The sequence below is a fragment of the Bos indicus genome, chromosome 1 (genome assembly GCF_029378745.1).
Source record: "Bos indicus isolate NIAB-ARS_2022 breed Sahiwal x Tharparkar chromosome 1, NIAB-ARS_B.indTharparkar_mat_pri_1.0, whole genome shotgun sequence".
Lineage (NCBI taxonomy): Eukaryota > Metazoa > Chordata > Mammalia > Artiodactyla > Bovidae > Bos > Bos indicus.
The window spans coordinates 57,177,216-57,192,024 of NC_091760.1; the positions used below are offsets into that span (position 1 = coordinate 57,177,216).

Sequence of the window (14,809 nt, forward strand, 5' to 3'; positions counted from 1 at the left end):
AGTTCTTTTAGGAGTCTTTATTTATTGAGAGGGTAGCCATATTAAAATCAGTAAAGAACAGAGGTGAAAAACAATAGCTGGATGAATTCATCCTTTGGTTTTCATTTCCCTTAACTCCTTACTTATGAAACAAGCTCTCTCAGCTTAAGTGTTCCTGCAAAAATGGCATTAAATCAAGTCCTTTTGCCCCAATGAACTTTCAAAGTTTCCCTCCTCCTTCCAGTAATCCTCACAGCCATCCTTTTCACACGTGGGCGGGAGATATCATTATGTACAATACAGGGAGACTTGACCTTTAAATGTCAATGGAAGTGAGGAGTCTAGGATTCTGTCAGTGTTTCTCTTTCACTAGCATTGGAGAGTTGAGAGAGACTGTCCAGAAGCTAAGTGGGAAGCAGGTCAGGGCGAGAGAAACCGCTCACCCGTGCCTCTCTCTTTGTTTTCACCTGACCCGGGCGGGGGAGGGAAGACTGGACTGGACTCTGCCATCCACATACTTATCCTAGATACCACAATCGCTGGGAAGTGTATGTGGATTGTCGCACCGCAAGAGCAGATAAAGAGGTTGATCAGTTTTGTCACCTTGTCCCTGGGGTCGCTCATCCTTTTGGGGAATCTGTTACTTCACGTGAGACAAAAACAGCACGTGAGGCCAAGGTATTTATTATTGATGGAAAGTTCATCCTCGGGTTCCTTCATGGCCATAGAGGTGGAGCCTCTGGCACTGCTTCTGCCTGCTAGGTGCGGATGCCCACGCGGCAGCCCTGCAACTACAGAGCGCTGTGGTCCCCGCTGCTCTCCATGCAGTGCAGTGTGCTGCTCTTGCTGAGCTCGCTTTGTGGGCATAAATCATTAGTCAGCCAATGATGAGGTGTTCCCTGGCTCATAACTTGGAAGTCTCCTCTTTGTGTGGATTAACTCAACAATACTCAGCAGCAGTTTTCCAGCTGCTGTAGTTACTGTGATAGCATTTGTGAAGCTCTCAGTTCCTGATGCTCATCTCATTTTCTACCTTATGCCTTTGTTCTTTTATACATCGTTTTTCTCCTCAGAATGCCCTTGAACATCTATATATCCTGCTTACTGATGCTTACATACTAGCCCCTGTGGTCCTGTTTCAACTCCAGCATACCATGAAAAAAGATTTTTCATGGAGGAAGCCCATCTCAACCTGAGGGAAGCCTCCCTCGGTTTTAATGACCCCCTCCCCACTCCCCAGGGAGTTCTGCCTGTTGGGCCCAGCACCGGGAGGGAGGGAGGAGGCAAGGAGGGATGGTTTGGGGGAAGAGGAACCCCGGTGTGACTGGGCCTGGAAAGCTGAGGACCCAGACAGGTGTTTGCTCCTGACTAGTTAATATCATGGCACCTCTCACATTGTCATTGAAAATATGTATTCGTGATTTAGGCCTTCCTGGTGGCTCAGTGGTAAAGAATCCACCTACCAGTGCAGGAGAGCGGGGTTTTGGCCCTGGGTAAGAAAGATTCTCTGGAGAAAGAAATGGCAACCCACTCCAGTATTCTTGCCTGGAAAATCCCATGGACCGAGGAAGCTGGTGGGCTACTGTCCATGGGGTCACAAAAGAGCTGGACACGACTGAGAGACTACACAGCAACAGCAACAACAGAATTTGTGATTTAGCTATAGACCACGTCTTTGGAAACTCCCCACGAGGTCTGCCCTCTGCCAGGCCTCTCCTCAGCCCTGCTGCCCTAGGGTTCCCTGTTTCTCTCCCCTTCCTTTCTGATCTCTCAGTCCCCCTCCCTTTCCTCTGCAGAACAGTTTAGGCCCTTCCAAGCTTCTGTCTCCAGATTTGCACACCCCCACCCGCTGCTTAGTACTGCTGCAAGTATGTCAAAAGCCATTAATACCAAAGATGAATCTTTTATTTGTGCCTCACAAACAAAAGATACCACAGTTATCAGGACTGCTCTGCTTAGAGGATAACATGAACTGAAAATGACTTTTTTTTCTCTTATCACATGTTCATATTCAAAATAAAGAGTTTACTATGTGCTTTAAAGACAGCACACGCTCTCTCTTTCTCCCTTTTTTTAAACATCTTGCCCATTTTGTAAGGAGTCTCTGGTGAAAACCTACATCAACTGGCATCAAATTTGTAGAGATTATCCCAGCGATTCTTTCACATCCCTTGTTGCCAGGTCACTTCAGCCACTGCTCTGATACCATGCCCCTCAACACAGCTCTCCCAGGAAGCCCATAATGGTGGTCAGGAGGCAGGAAGATGCCCGGGAGGAAGATGAGCTAGTGATAGCCTTCTCAAGAAGTGAGAGCCAAGTAGTGCTCCATCTGGAGTCTGGCTGTACCACGGCTCCCTGAAGGGCCAGAGAGGGGTCCCTCTGTGTTCTTTGTCACTGTGTGAGTCTGAGAGTGGACCCTGGCACTGAGGAAGTGAGCAGTTTCCAAGTGGCTATTCTTTGGAAACTTGACCTTGCTGATAAGCTCAATACAGAACTTGAGATATATGTTCCTAGTCATTTGTAAAATTAAGCAGTGGTCTCTCCAAACCTTAGAAGAATATCTAGAGCTCTTGATCAAATGATCCTAAGTGGGAATGTTTTTTATTATCTTAGTCTTAGTACTTTGGGAAAAAAAAATTTTAATTTCTTAAAAAGCACAGGTTATTTAAAATGCGAACACTTTTAGTGAAATAGTGTATTTGAGCACCCAAAGCTCATTTTTCGCACATTTTCAAAGAAATACTGTTGAAAAATTCTTAGAAATTATATGAAAATAGAATCTTCTGATCTCTATGTAAATCAAGGCATACAATCTTCTTATTTTCTCAGAAAAAAATTGGCCCTTTGAAATGAATTAAAACATCACCAGATTGTCTCCCAGAACTCTCCATGATGGATGGACTGTATCAGGAAGAGGTGTTGTTCAGCCAGGCCTCTCATTTTCTGATCACAACTCCATTTGAGATCTGTTCTCTTTTCTTTTCCTCCTTAAGAGATGGGAGAACATTGCTTGTTTTCTTTGGCTTGAACACTTATCTTTTCTTTCTTTATAAAGCCTGGCTACTGCTCTCTTCTCTGCTGTTTGCACTGGTCATCACTGGATCTAGTTGAGTTTTTATTCCCACCCAGACTCCTGCTGCTTATCTGAATGATCTAGCTTCGTTCAGATACAGTGCAAGCAAGATTTTTGGTCTTTTGTGTTTGGGCACCTTTAATATCCTCTTGCTGTATTTTTTAGATGAGGAAGAGTCTTTGCAGATAAGATATTATTCATTTTCCTGGAATAATTTTTGGTATGTATTTTACATTAATTTAGAAAAATAAACTTGACATTCAGTACCATTTCAGGTCCACTGGGTAACTGTCAAAATGGCTGCACCTGTTTTCTTGCAAACTGGGCAAATTTGCAATTTGTTGACAGGGTGTAAACTAATAATCAGTGAAAGCATGTGAAATTACAAATCAAACAAAAGTTCAAACTGAGATGAAAATATGCAAGCCCTAATTGGCCACTCTGACGATACTTAACAGAAAAATCATGTCGATTCATTATATGCTTTAAGACCAGGCTTGCAATGGGCAAAATCAATTTTATTTTGACAGACATATTAATAGTATGATGAAGTCCTGATAAAAATTGGGAGTTTTGATGGCTCTTTTAAAAAATAAGCTCAGAATAGTAATTGTCTTTAAAAGAAAATTTGCAGAATGATGATCATGTCTATTAGAAGCTCTTTATTGATATTAGTAAAAATATTTCTATGAAATAGTGGATTTCTCTCAACTCCTTTATATGTTTCCAAGTAAATGAAGCATGTTTTTTTTTCCTCCTGAATAAAAGTTTCTTCTGGGTTTTATTTCAGGTGGGCCGTTTTAGTGTCAATATATACACAGAGACATGCACATAAATACTTTTGACACTGAGAGACCTTAGTTCCAAACCTCTGTAGATATCCCTACTATGAGGTTTTGCTATCTAAATGTTTGCCATAACAACTTATATAAGATGTATTTTACCTGGAATTCACTACCTGAATGAAAAAATCTCATAGTGAATTCACACGTGTGGCAGAGCAAAACATTCAAGTTGCAGGTGCATCCAGGCCAGGAGATGGAGAACGTGTCACATCCAGGGCCCAGCTGCTCTTTCAATAGGCTCAGCTGCGCATTCGTGCTCTCAGCTTGCCACATTACCAAGTGGAAATGTCTTCTAAGAAAGCCAAAAGCCTGTGAATAAAATCGGTGAACCCAAAAGGCCTGAAAAGCCTGTACGTGCAAAGAAAAAAAACGAAGTGATAAAACATGCTGAGAAAAGCGAACTGCACAAAGTGGCCATGGTCACGTCCCTAAGGACTATGCACTAATATTTTCAATATGTAAGAAAATTCAGGAAAAAGCTTCTGAAGAAAACTTCAGAAAAACTGGTGTTTGGTGTTCTAAATGCTTTCTATTATAGAAAGATTATTTATTCTTTATGTAAGTGTTTGAGTGTTTTTGTGATATTTATTAGAACTGATGAGCTTTCCAGGTGGCTCAGAGAATCCACCTGCAATGCAGGAAACGCAGTTTTGATCCATGGATCAGGAAGATCCCCTGAAGAAGGAAATGGCTACCCACTCCGGTATTCTTGCCTGGGACAGCCCGTGGACTGAGGAGCCTGATGCACTGCAGTCCATGGGGTCACAAAAGAATCTGACACGACTTACTGACTAAAACAAACAATTAGAACTGATAGGGTTTTTTTGTTTTTTTCTGATGGATTGGGAAAGTGTTACTGGTTTTTCCGTTTCCAGTTATGATTTATAGCTTTTCCAAAAATCTGCTGTCCAACAGGCTTTAAGCAATAGATTGAGTTTTTAATAGTATTTGTTTATTTGCTGCATTGGGTCCTAGCTGCGGCTCACAGCATCTTTTCACTGTGGCGCACAGGCTTAGTTGGCCTATGGCATGTGGATTCCTAGTTCCCCAACCAGGGACTGTACCCATGTCCTCTGTATTACAAGGCAGATTCTTAACCACTGGACCACCAGGGAAGTCCCTGGACTTGGTTTTTTTGTGTTTGTTTGTTTGTTTTCTATAGAAATGAGGATGTTTAGTTCTATGATATTAAAAATAAAAAGTTCAAGAGGAACCTTGAAACTTTCTCTCTTATATTTTCAAGTTGTGTAGTCACTGAATTTATTTATTCTTGTTATTGACATAGGCACAAACTAGAGATTGTTTATAATTAACTTTTAGTGCCAATTTATACTTAGCCTGTATAATACTGTGATTTGAATTTATTTCTTCTGATGTTAATTCTGGATGTAACCTAAAATAAATCCCTTAAACTGAAAACTTCATTTTTATTAGTTAACTCCCACGGCAGATCCCTGAATATGAATATTTAATGAGATTTCACAACATTATTTAAAAACTAGAATTATTTGTTTCTCAGGTCATGTCTTTCAAGTAGAAGATAACATAAATTCCTTAATAATGAAATAATAATAATAATATGTTGGAACTCATTCTGTTGGCCAAGGATTCTTCTGAATGCTTACCTGACGTAATCACTTGGCACTCACCACAAACCACTGATATTGGTGCTGTTGTGCCCACTTGACAAGTGAGAAACAAGGTACAGCATTTCAGTGCCATAGCTAGTAAGCAGTGGAGCCATAGTCATGAATCTAGGCAGCCTGGCACCAGACCCTAGGCTCTTTATCACTGGGGGAACTTTTCATGTAGCCTATCCAGAGCTATAGTGATTCATCAAGTGAGGTCTCAGGACTCACCGTTGGTAAATCTCTTCTTCTTAAACCTGTATTTTGTACACTACAACTGGGTCCTTCAGGGCTGTGTAGGTGGAGAAATGACTTGGGAGATGCCTGGTGGGAATATTTAAAAGATAACTAGGAAAGAGAGAATTGAGTTGGTTCCTAACCCATCAGTGCTCTGGGGCAGGGAATGGGAAGAGGACCGTCCACTTCCAGCTCACCTTTTGAATGGTGCCCTGTGGGAAACAATCACTGGTGGCATAGCAGACATGCCACTTAAGGATAAAATAGGTTCGGGGTCGGAGATCCAGCCCAGACAAGTCAGCCTTCCATGTGACTACTAGGGAGTTCTGTCTGGAGTGCTGTTTTTCAGCCTGGTTTTCTTTATAACCATGCTAACGAGAACTTTGGGCCATTTCTATTCCTGCCCAGCGCCCCCACCCCCCAAACAATGACATTTTAATTCCACAGATACACTGCACGGTACATCTGTTTGGGTATTCTCTTTATGCTATACCCATAAAAAGAAGGGTTTTTCATCCCCCCAAAACCAATTTTTGCTTCCTTGGGGCAGTGTCACCCCCACTGGGAACATGTAGCCTAGAGGCACCAATACGTTGTGTGATTTGAGTAAACACTGGGTGAGTGAGTGGCCTTCAGTAAGCAGACCTGGAAGGGGCTCATGAGCTTCAAGGTTAAAGGGCCCCTCGAGGGCAGGGTAGTACCTAAGGTAGGTGAGAAGAAATTTTCTTGAATATATGAGATCATGTGTTCTTTGACCTGGGTCATCATCCCCACCTCCCCAGATGCCACCCAGAGGTATGTTAAAGAAGATTTTCTCTATTCCTCATTGTTCAGTTGCCAAGTTATGTTGGACTCTTTGCAACCCCATGGACTGCAGCACACCAGGTGTCCCTGTCTTTCACTATCTCCTGGAGTTTGCTCAAACTCATATCCACTGAGTCAGTGATGCCGGCCAACCATTTCATCCTCCTCCCCTTATTCTGCACTTAACTCTTGTTTCATCCTTCCCTCTCTGTTTTAAAGTGGAGTCACTACATAATTGAAAATGCCATTGTGTTGTTGATGGTATGTATCATTTCATGGTGGTGACTTGAATTGTTTGTTTTATTTAGAGACCGGCTTCCCAAGAAGCTTGCTTTACACTCTTTTTAATTAAGTTCAGAAAAATGGCTACTATTCCAATTTGCCATAAATGGGTAATGAAAGTGCTTTAACTAAAAACTGTTGTGTGTTCACTTGAGATCTCCCAATTTCCAAATAACACCCCTTAGAAAGAGTCAAGCAGCAGTTGGTGTTCCAGATAAAGAGCAAACTGACTGTCCCCTGTCCTGACATAGCAGCTCGTTTTCTCCTACCTAGTCCCTAAGTCGCTTGAGTCATGTCAACTCTGAGACCATATGGGCTATAGCCCGCCAGGCTCCTCCGTCCATGGGATTCTCCAGGCAAGAATACTGGAGTGGGTTGCCATGCCCTCCTCTAGGGGATCTTCCCGACCCAGGGATCAAACCTGTGTCTCTTGTCTCCTGCATTGGCAGGTGGGTTCTTTATCACTTAGTTACCACCTAGAAACCCCAATGCAGTGTAGGAGGAAATACCTAACATAGGATAAATGTCCTGCTAACCTTTTCTTGTTCAAATATCTTTTTCCTTGTGATTTTGCTGCTTCAGTAACTTTATTCTGGATTCAGTAACCCAGTACACATATAAAATGCCCTAATTAAACTTAAATATCCTTATATAATGACTTACTAGAAGTCATGATAAAGAAGTAAGGTGCCCCAATATTTTTCTTTTCTTGCAAACAAGCTGTGAGTTTTTAACTGGTCAAAGGGCTGGAGGCATTCCTAGAACAAAAAGGTTGGTGAAGAGAGCTGCTCCTCAGACATGGGAAAGGCAGTCCACCAGATTATCATCTGAAGATTTGAAAGTACTGGAAGACCAACCAGAGAAACTGATCCCAAGAAGTCCGAGAGCTTGTTGGCAAAGGATAATCCTACATTTATAAGCAGGGGTGCCAAGCCTGGGTAGACAGAATCACCAGGGGAGCTTTTCATATTTTTCCTTCTCAACTCCCACCCCAGAGAGATTTTTTGACTTTATAGGTCTTGACTGGGATCTTGGGCACTTGTGTTTCCTAAAAGCTCCCCTAAGGGATTCTGATGTGCATTCAAGGTTGAGAATCACTACTTTAGATTACAGAGTGCTTTCACATACATTATTCAGGGTTTTGTATACATAAAGAGAGGAAGTAGAAACATTTTAATGCCTTTTTATTGTATAAGGAAACAGGAAGGGACAAGAGTAGTAACTGGAAATGAAAAGCTTACAGAAAAATGTTTCCAAAAATTGGAGGAAAATGCCTTCACCTGTGTAGGGCTAAAATTAGGGATGATATCAATCCATGGAGTGTAGAACATTAGGGAAAGGCCTGTTTGTTCTTATTTCCTGCTCTGTTGGAATATTCTTAGGATGACAAAAATTCCCTTCGCAGAGAAGTTTAAAGATAGTTATCCAGTATTTAATGACTATTATTTTCTAAAACCTTATTTAGTCTACTGTATAAATGATAAATATTAGAGAAGTGAAATGTTTGTTGTTAGACAAAAAGTTTGTTAGAAAATATCATGTTACTATTTCCATGTGCATTTGGGGGCTGTGCCTATGATTGGTATGTATAGATAGACAACGTGCCTTCACAGTGATCCTTGCAGCTTTCAGATGGTTATAATTAATAATTCTCCAGATAAAAGTGGCAAGTAACAATTTGGTTGTAGCTAGCCAAAGGACAATATAGAGCCTACTCTGGGCTCTCAGCTTAGAGGAAATAGAAGTCAAGTCACAATGAGGAAGAAAAAAAGTAAGTTGTGATCAGAAAGTAGGATATTGTGTTTTGAGATTTTAAAAGTGGGCAATGACAGAGCTTAGGCAGTGACCCAGAGGGCGAGTGACAGCTACTGTCAACAAGGTAGAGGCTAAGTTGTTATCTCCACATCAGCCAACAAGGTGGAGAGGAACAGTGCCTCAGGTGCAGGAAAGAAAATCTTCCAGACCCTAAGTATTTAAGATAAGGAATTCAGTTGATCACCCCTTTTTCCCTCTAGTTTCCAAGTAACAGAGCATGACTAATAATAACAGTAACAATAGTTCAGCACTTGCTGTGTATCAGCATTGTTCCAGGCACTTTGCATGCATTCCAACATTCACAACAATTTTTGTGACAATCGATGTGATCATGCCCATTTTACAGATGAAGAAACTGTATAGGGTAAGCAGCTTACCTGATATGCATTTTAAACACTGGTGGACAGAATTGGGATGAGAGAATACTTTATGAAAGCTATCAGCAAAGTAAGTGCATAGAGTCAGAGGAAGGGCCTGGTGAGATATGAGGCCGGAATAATGCATTGGAACTTTGTTGAGGAGAGCCCTAAACACCAGTGACCAGAGTTTGAACCTGATCTGTGGGTAACAGGGAAATGATGTAATCAGCACTATTATCTTGAGATGATCGACTTTTAAATTTGAACAAATTAGGCTGGACTCAAAGGATAAGTCAAGGCTCTGTTGATCCTGCTTATAAGACAGGTAGTGAGGTGGGTGGCAGGTGAAGGTTAAAGGAAGAGACATGTTTGATGTCTTTTTTAGAAGTCAGATACTAAGATTGGGTAACTGGTTGGTTGCAGGGGGTGAGGAAGAGGGAAGAATTTAATTAGAATCCAAAGTTTCAAGTCTGAGTAACTGAGTGAACTATTGACAGATTTAGCAGAGGCATTCTGTGGGGATCAGAGGGGCCACATGAGTGGCTGGCTTTATGGAGCACATGGAGAATCTGTCATTTGTTGTGCCTACACCTGCAAGGCAGGTGAAGCCAAAGACCACAGCAGAAGCTGGACACATAAATTTGGAACTTTAGAAAAGTCTGTGCTAGAAATGAAACTTTTGGTGTCATCTGCATAATGGTGCTGTGATTAGAAACTTGGAAAGTAGATGAAATCACTGAGGGTGGGAAAAGGAAGGAATAAAAACGCCTGGAAACTTTAAACTGGGAGACAAGCAGGAGGGAGAAGAGCCAGCAAAGGAGGCCAAAGGAGAGCAGTCAGAGAAGGACAGGCACTCCTGAAGGTGTGCATCGTGCATCACAAGGGAATGGAAAGTGAAAGTGAAAGACACTCAGTCGTGTCCGGTCTTTGCAACCCCATGGACTGTACAGTCCCTGGAATTCTCCCGGCCAGAATACTGGAGCAGGTAGCCTTTCCCTTCTCCAGGGGATCTTACCAACCCAGGGAGCAAACCCAGGTTTCCCGTATTGCAGGCAGATTCTCTACCAGCTGAGAGCCACAAGGGAAGCCCAATACTATATACAAAAATGTAAGAAGGTTCTAGAAAAGAGCTGATTTAGCAGGGCCTCACAGAGGCCAGGAAGAATAAAGCCATTTGGAGTTATCAGTTCCAAGGATATAAGGATGAAGGGTAGCAACACAAGGGTAGGAGGTCGCTTCCAACTGGAAGGAGAGTTGATCAGGGAGACAAAGGTCACAGCACTGGCCTCTGTTTCAAGAATTCAACAGCTAGGAAAAAAGAGGACAGTCACTTGAAGGGGTGAGACATGGAAAGTGATTTGTTTTGTTCTTAAGATAAAGAAGACCACTTAAATCTATTGTAGTCAGAGATTTAAAAAAAACAAAATGCCCTGGAGAGGATGAGTGAAGATGCACAGGTACTTTCAGGTGGTAGCAGCAAAACCCTTCCTGTGACAGAAATGGCAACAGAATGAAGTTCTAAACTATTTCCTAACCTTGTCACAAAACAAGCCAGGACTCATGGAGCCATGATCCTGACCAAGTCCACACAGCAGTTGTCTTCAAGAACAAGGCGATGAGGTAGGGGTGCCAGTGGCGGGGGGGGTCACTTCTCTGGGGGAAATGTGTGAATTTAATCCATATATCCCAGGGCAGAGGGAGAGAAACAGTCCTAAAGACAGTCTTGAAACATTTTTTTTTTTTTTTTTTTTTTGGCTGTGCTGGGTCTTTGTCGCTGCTCAGGCTTTCTCTGGTTACAGCAAGCAGGGGCCACGCTCTAGTCGTGCTGCACGGCTTCTCACTGCAGTGGCTTCTCTTGTGGAGCACAGGCTCAGGATGAGCAGGTTCAGTAGTTGCCCTGAGACATGTGGCGTCTGCCTGAACTAGGTATGGAACTCGTATCCCCTGCATTGGCAGTTGGATTCTTAACTACCAGTTAAGTTAATTCCCTGGATGACCAGGGAAGCCCCAAGACAGTCTAAAGAGTAAAATGTCTTCTTTCAAGGAATAGGGAGAAGAGGAAACTTGGATAATAAATCTGGGGTGGAACATATTAAGATTTTCCTTTTGTAAGTACTCTTTGCATGATGTAACCTTGTAAATATTCTGTGTGAAGTGTGGGGTATTTTTACCTGGATTTTCAAAAAAGAGAGAGTTAAGTGCACTCAAGTATCTGGATGTTATTGTTCTCACTCTATGTGAGTGAACTCAACAACCTCCTGGGAAAAAATTAGGTAGAAAGGCAAAAATATTGACAGTGGTTAACGGGTGAGTGTTGGCTTTGACTGCTGGAGGCCTCGGAAGGACAAACGCTGTCAAACAGTCAGCGAACAACCTGCTCCCTTGTCCTGTTTCTTCCTGTCCAGGGGATGGCAGTGGGCAATGCTAGGCAGCTAGAACAGAAAAGGGAGCAAAAGGTTGCAGAGAGACTCCGAGTTCCCAGGAGATGTGCATGCCCTTCCTCTTCTGCAGGATGCGCTGGTGCCCAGTGTGTCCCCATGTATTCAGAAATGGTCCCTGGGGCCCCACGGCTGTCACACTGCTGCATAGTCCTCAGACACAAAGAAAACCCCGGAGGTTGTTAGCACATCTCCCTCTGGGCATGAAACTGGGCTCAGCACCAGCCAGAGAATATCAGCAGGGATTTGCTCTTCTCCATGCTTGGATAATGGCTATTCCCTGATACCCAGGGAAGAATTAAGTACAATACATAACTCATACTATATTACACACTCAATCCCAAACAGCTGGGCTGCTGATAAAATCTAAAAAGAAGAGAGAACTGGTTGTCCTCCATCTATACATAATGTATTCATAATAAATCTCTCAGTGAAGAGGTATAAAGAGCTCCTATTTCTGCTGCAGCCCAGGGAAGCAGAGCATTCGGCAAGTTTCCAGTGAGTCTCATTAGCAGAGACAACCAGTGTAGGAACTCCAGAGGGACTCGCTCCACATTTCTATTAGTAACAGCCATTTTTTACCTGAAACATGCTAGTAATTTCCTTGCTCACAAAATTCACTTTGCCTGAGGATTGATAACTATGCTTTTTCTTAATAGTTACTGAATACCCTTCATGTTCTAGAGACTACATAACAATAAAGCATTGCTTGTCACATTTTTTTTTGTTGTTTTTTGGGTTTATTTCTAAAAAGATGAAACAGTAAAAACCATTCCCAGAATGATTTATTTTCAAGAAAATGGAAATAATAAAACATAAAACAGTAGAGTTGTATAAAATCCTACATTATGTATGAAATACCTACTCTAAAACTTACTGAAAAGTATAACTGGTGACAGTCAAGAGTATTCTATATGAATATAAGAATTTTGATTCTGGTGTGAGTCGTAGTGATTAAGGACAAGATTGGCAGAACACAACACTTTTCTCTTAGATTTTGTTTGCAAAGTGCAGCACCCTGTGAGGAGACCCCTGGGGTCAGAGCCACTCACCAAGCCAACCAAATAAAAATGGTTGACACCAGATAGAAACTGATGACAAAATGGAAGATATTTGTTAAAGATAATTTTTACTTAAGTTACTACTGAAATATTTTCTCACTGTAGTTAGAAAAGTGTCTCTCATGGTCATTTAGACTTTATAACAGTAAGATCATCTCAGTGTCTAGGAGGATCCTTACCTTCTTTAAGGAAGAGAAATACAACATGCATTTGATCATTTAATAATTGGCTTATTAAGAGATGATTTCAGAAAGAGGGGCATATAACTAACCAAGGCTCTTCAGAATGTTTATATGATCTGTTAAGAAATCATTCCCACTGACTTATTTTTACAATATGAAAATAGTATATACAAAATTGTAAGAAGGCAGTTTAAAAAATAATTCTGCCTTTCTTAGAATTTAAATGCCTGTCCCAGCATTACTGAGATAGACACAGAGTTGTCTTATCTTTTCTTTCAATGCCTGCTTGAATAAAGCATTGAATAATGTGCCACCATTAAACATTCTTCTATGAGGTACGCTTAAGCAAACTCTAGTTTGTCTCTATTAGGAATATTCTTCAGAAGAAATCTTTATTTTTCCAAACATTAGTTTAGTTCTTCAGAATAGATTTCCTATTGAAAATGAATTTTCTGAAATGAAATTACTAGATTAAATGGTGTGAATATTTTAAAGCTCTTCTCAAACATTTTTCTAAGTAACTTTCCAAAAAGGTATTTATTAATTTACCTTATACCAGCAATGTATGAAATTATCATTTTACTCCTGGCTGAAAAGTGAAAAGTAGAAGTTGCTCAGTCGTGTCCGACTCTTTGCTACCCCGTGGACTCTATACAGTCCATGGAATTCTCCAGGCCAGAATACTGGAGTGGGTAGCCTTTCCCTTCTCCAGGGGATCTTCCCAACCCAGGGATCAAACCGTGATCTCCCACATTGCAGGCAGATTCTTTACCAACTGAGCTATGAACAAGCTGCTAAAAAGATTACATTAACTTTTTTTGTGTTTATTTCATCCCTTGCAAGCTTGAAAATTTTTGCAACTATTTGTTCACAGTATTCTCTGTGTGTGTACTTCTTTTTTAATTCTTATCTTTTCTGATTATCTGTCCGAGCTCAGTCTCAACTGCTCACCTCCCCTTTGTTGCTTTGTGTAGGCTCCCATGATTCATTCAGCTACTGGGTAGATGAAAAGTCCCCAGTGGGGCCTGACCAAACCCCAGCGATCAAACGCCTTGCCAGGATCTCGTTCGTGAAGAAGGTCATGAAGAAATGGTCTGTGACTCAGAACCTGACATTCCGAGAACAGCTGGATGCCGGGATCCGTTACTTTGACCTGCGTGTGTCTTCCAAGCCAGGGGACGCCGACCAGGAAATCTACTTCATTCATGGGCTTTTTGGCATCAAGGTCTGGGATGGACTGATGGAGATCAACTCATTCCTCACACAGCACCCCCAAGAGATTGTCTTCCTGGATTTCAACCACTTCTACGCCATGGATGAGGCCCATCACAAACGCCTGATTCTCCGGATCCAGGAGGCCTTTGGAAGCAAGTTGTGCTCAGCCTGCAGTGTGGAGAGCATGACGCTGCGGAGGCTGTGGGAGAAGAAGTGCCAGGTAGGAGGGAACAGAGAGAAACTTCCAAGGGCAAGAACGGAACTCTTCCTGCTTTTTCAGGGTCACCAGCCCTAAGACATCTCATTCCAGGGCCCTTGGGGTAGAAGGCGTAGAGTGTTTGTGATAATAAAAACCTGGTTCCTGGGCTCTCAGATGGCTCCAAGGGCTCCCCTGGGTACCACTGAACCGGGATTGCTAAGCTGCTAAGTCATTTCAGTTGTGTCCGACTCTGTGCGACCCCATAGATGGCAGCCCACCAGGCTCCACCATACCTGGGATTCTCCAGGCAAGAACACTGGAGTGGGTTGCCCTTTCCTTCTCCAGAACCGGGATTGATACCTGCCAAATATTTACTACATGTTTGGCAACTGGTTGAGCATCTAAGTAGACTTTGAATGACCTGGCCAGAACCAGCCCAAGGCAGAGTTGTGAAATAAGACCAGTTGGCCATTACCATTTTTCTATCTCCCATCCAGTCTGTTTAACCCTCCTTGTTCCCCTTAGGGATAATCTGTTCCATTGAGCCTTCAACTCAATGTCAGATCATCCCTGACAAATGTTAATCGATAAGTAGAAGCGTCAGCTGACAAAGGCACAGGAAGTGATTCATCTCAGAGGTGTTAACATTTTTAAAGGCATTTGGGTCAGTGGGGGATACAGAGTTAAGGAAG

At 42.2% G+C, this 14,809-nt stretch overlaps 1 protein-coding gene across 1 annotated transcript in view; it reads left to right on the forward strand.

The window, feature by feature from the left end:
• Nucleotides 1-14,809, forward strand: part of PLCXD2 (phosphatidylinositol specific phospholipase C X domain containing 2) — a 56,798-nt gene that overhangs the window by 21,053 nt on the left and 20,936 nt on the right. Inside the window, exon 2 of the mRNA XM_019977837.2 lies at nt 13,678-14,138. Within this exon, the coding sequence (XP_019833396.2) occupies nt 13,678-14,138 (461 nt within the window). The remainder of the gene's footprint in view (nt 1-13,677; nt 14,139-14,809) is intronic.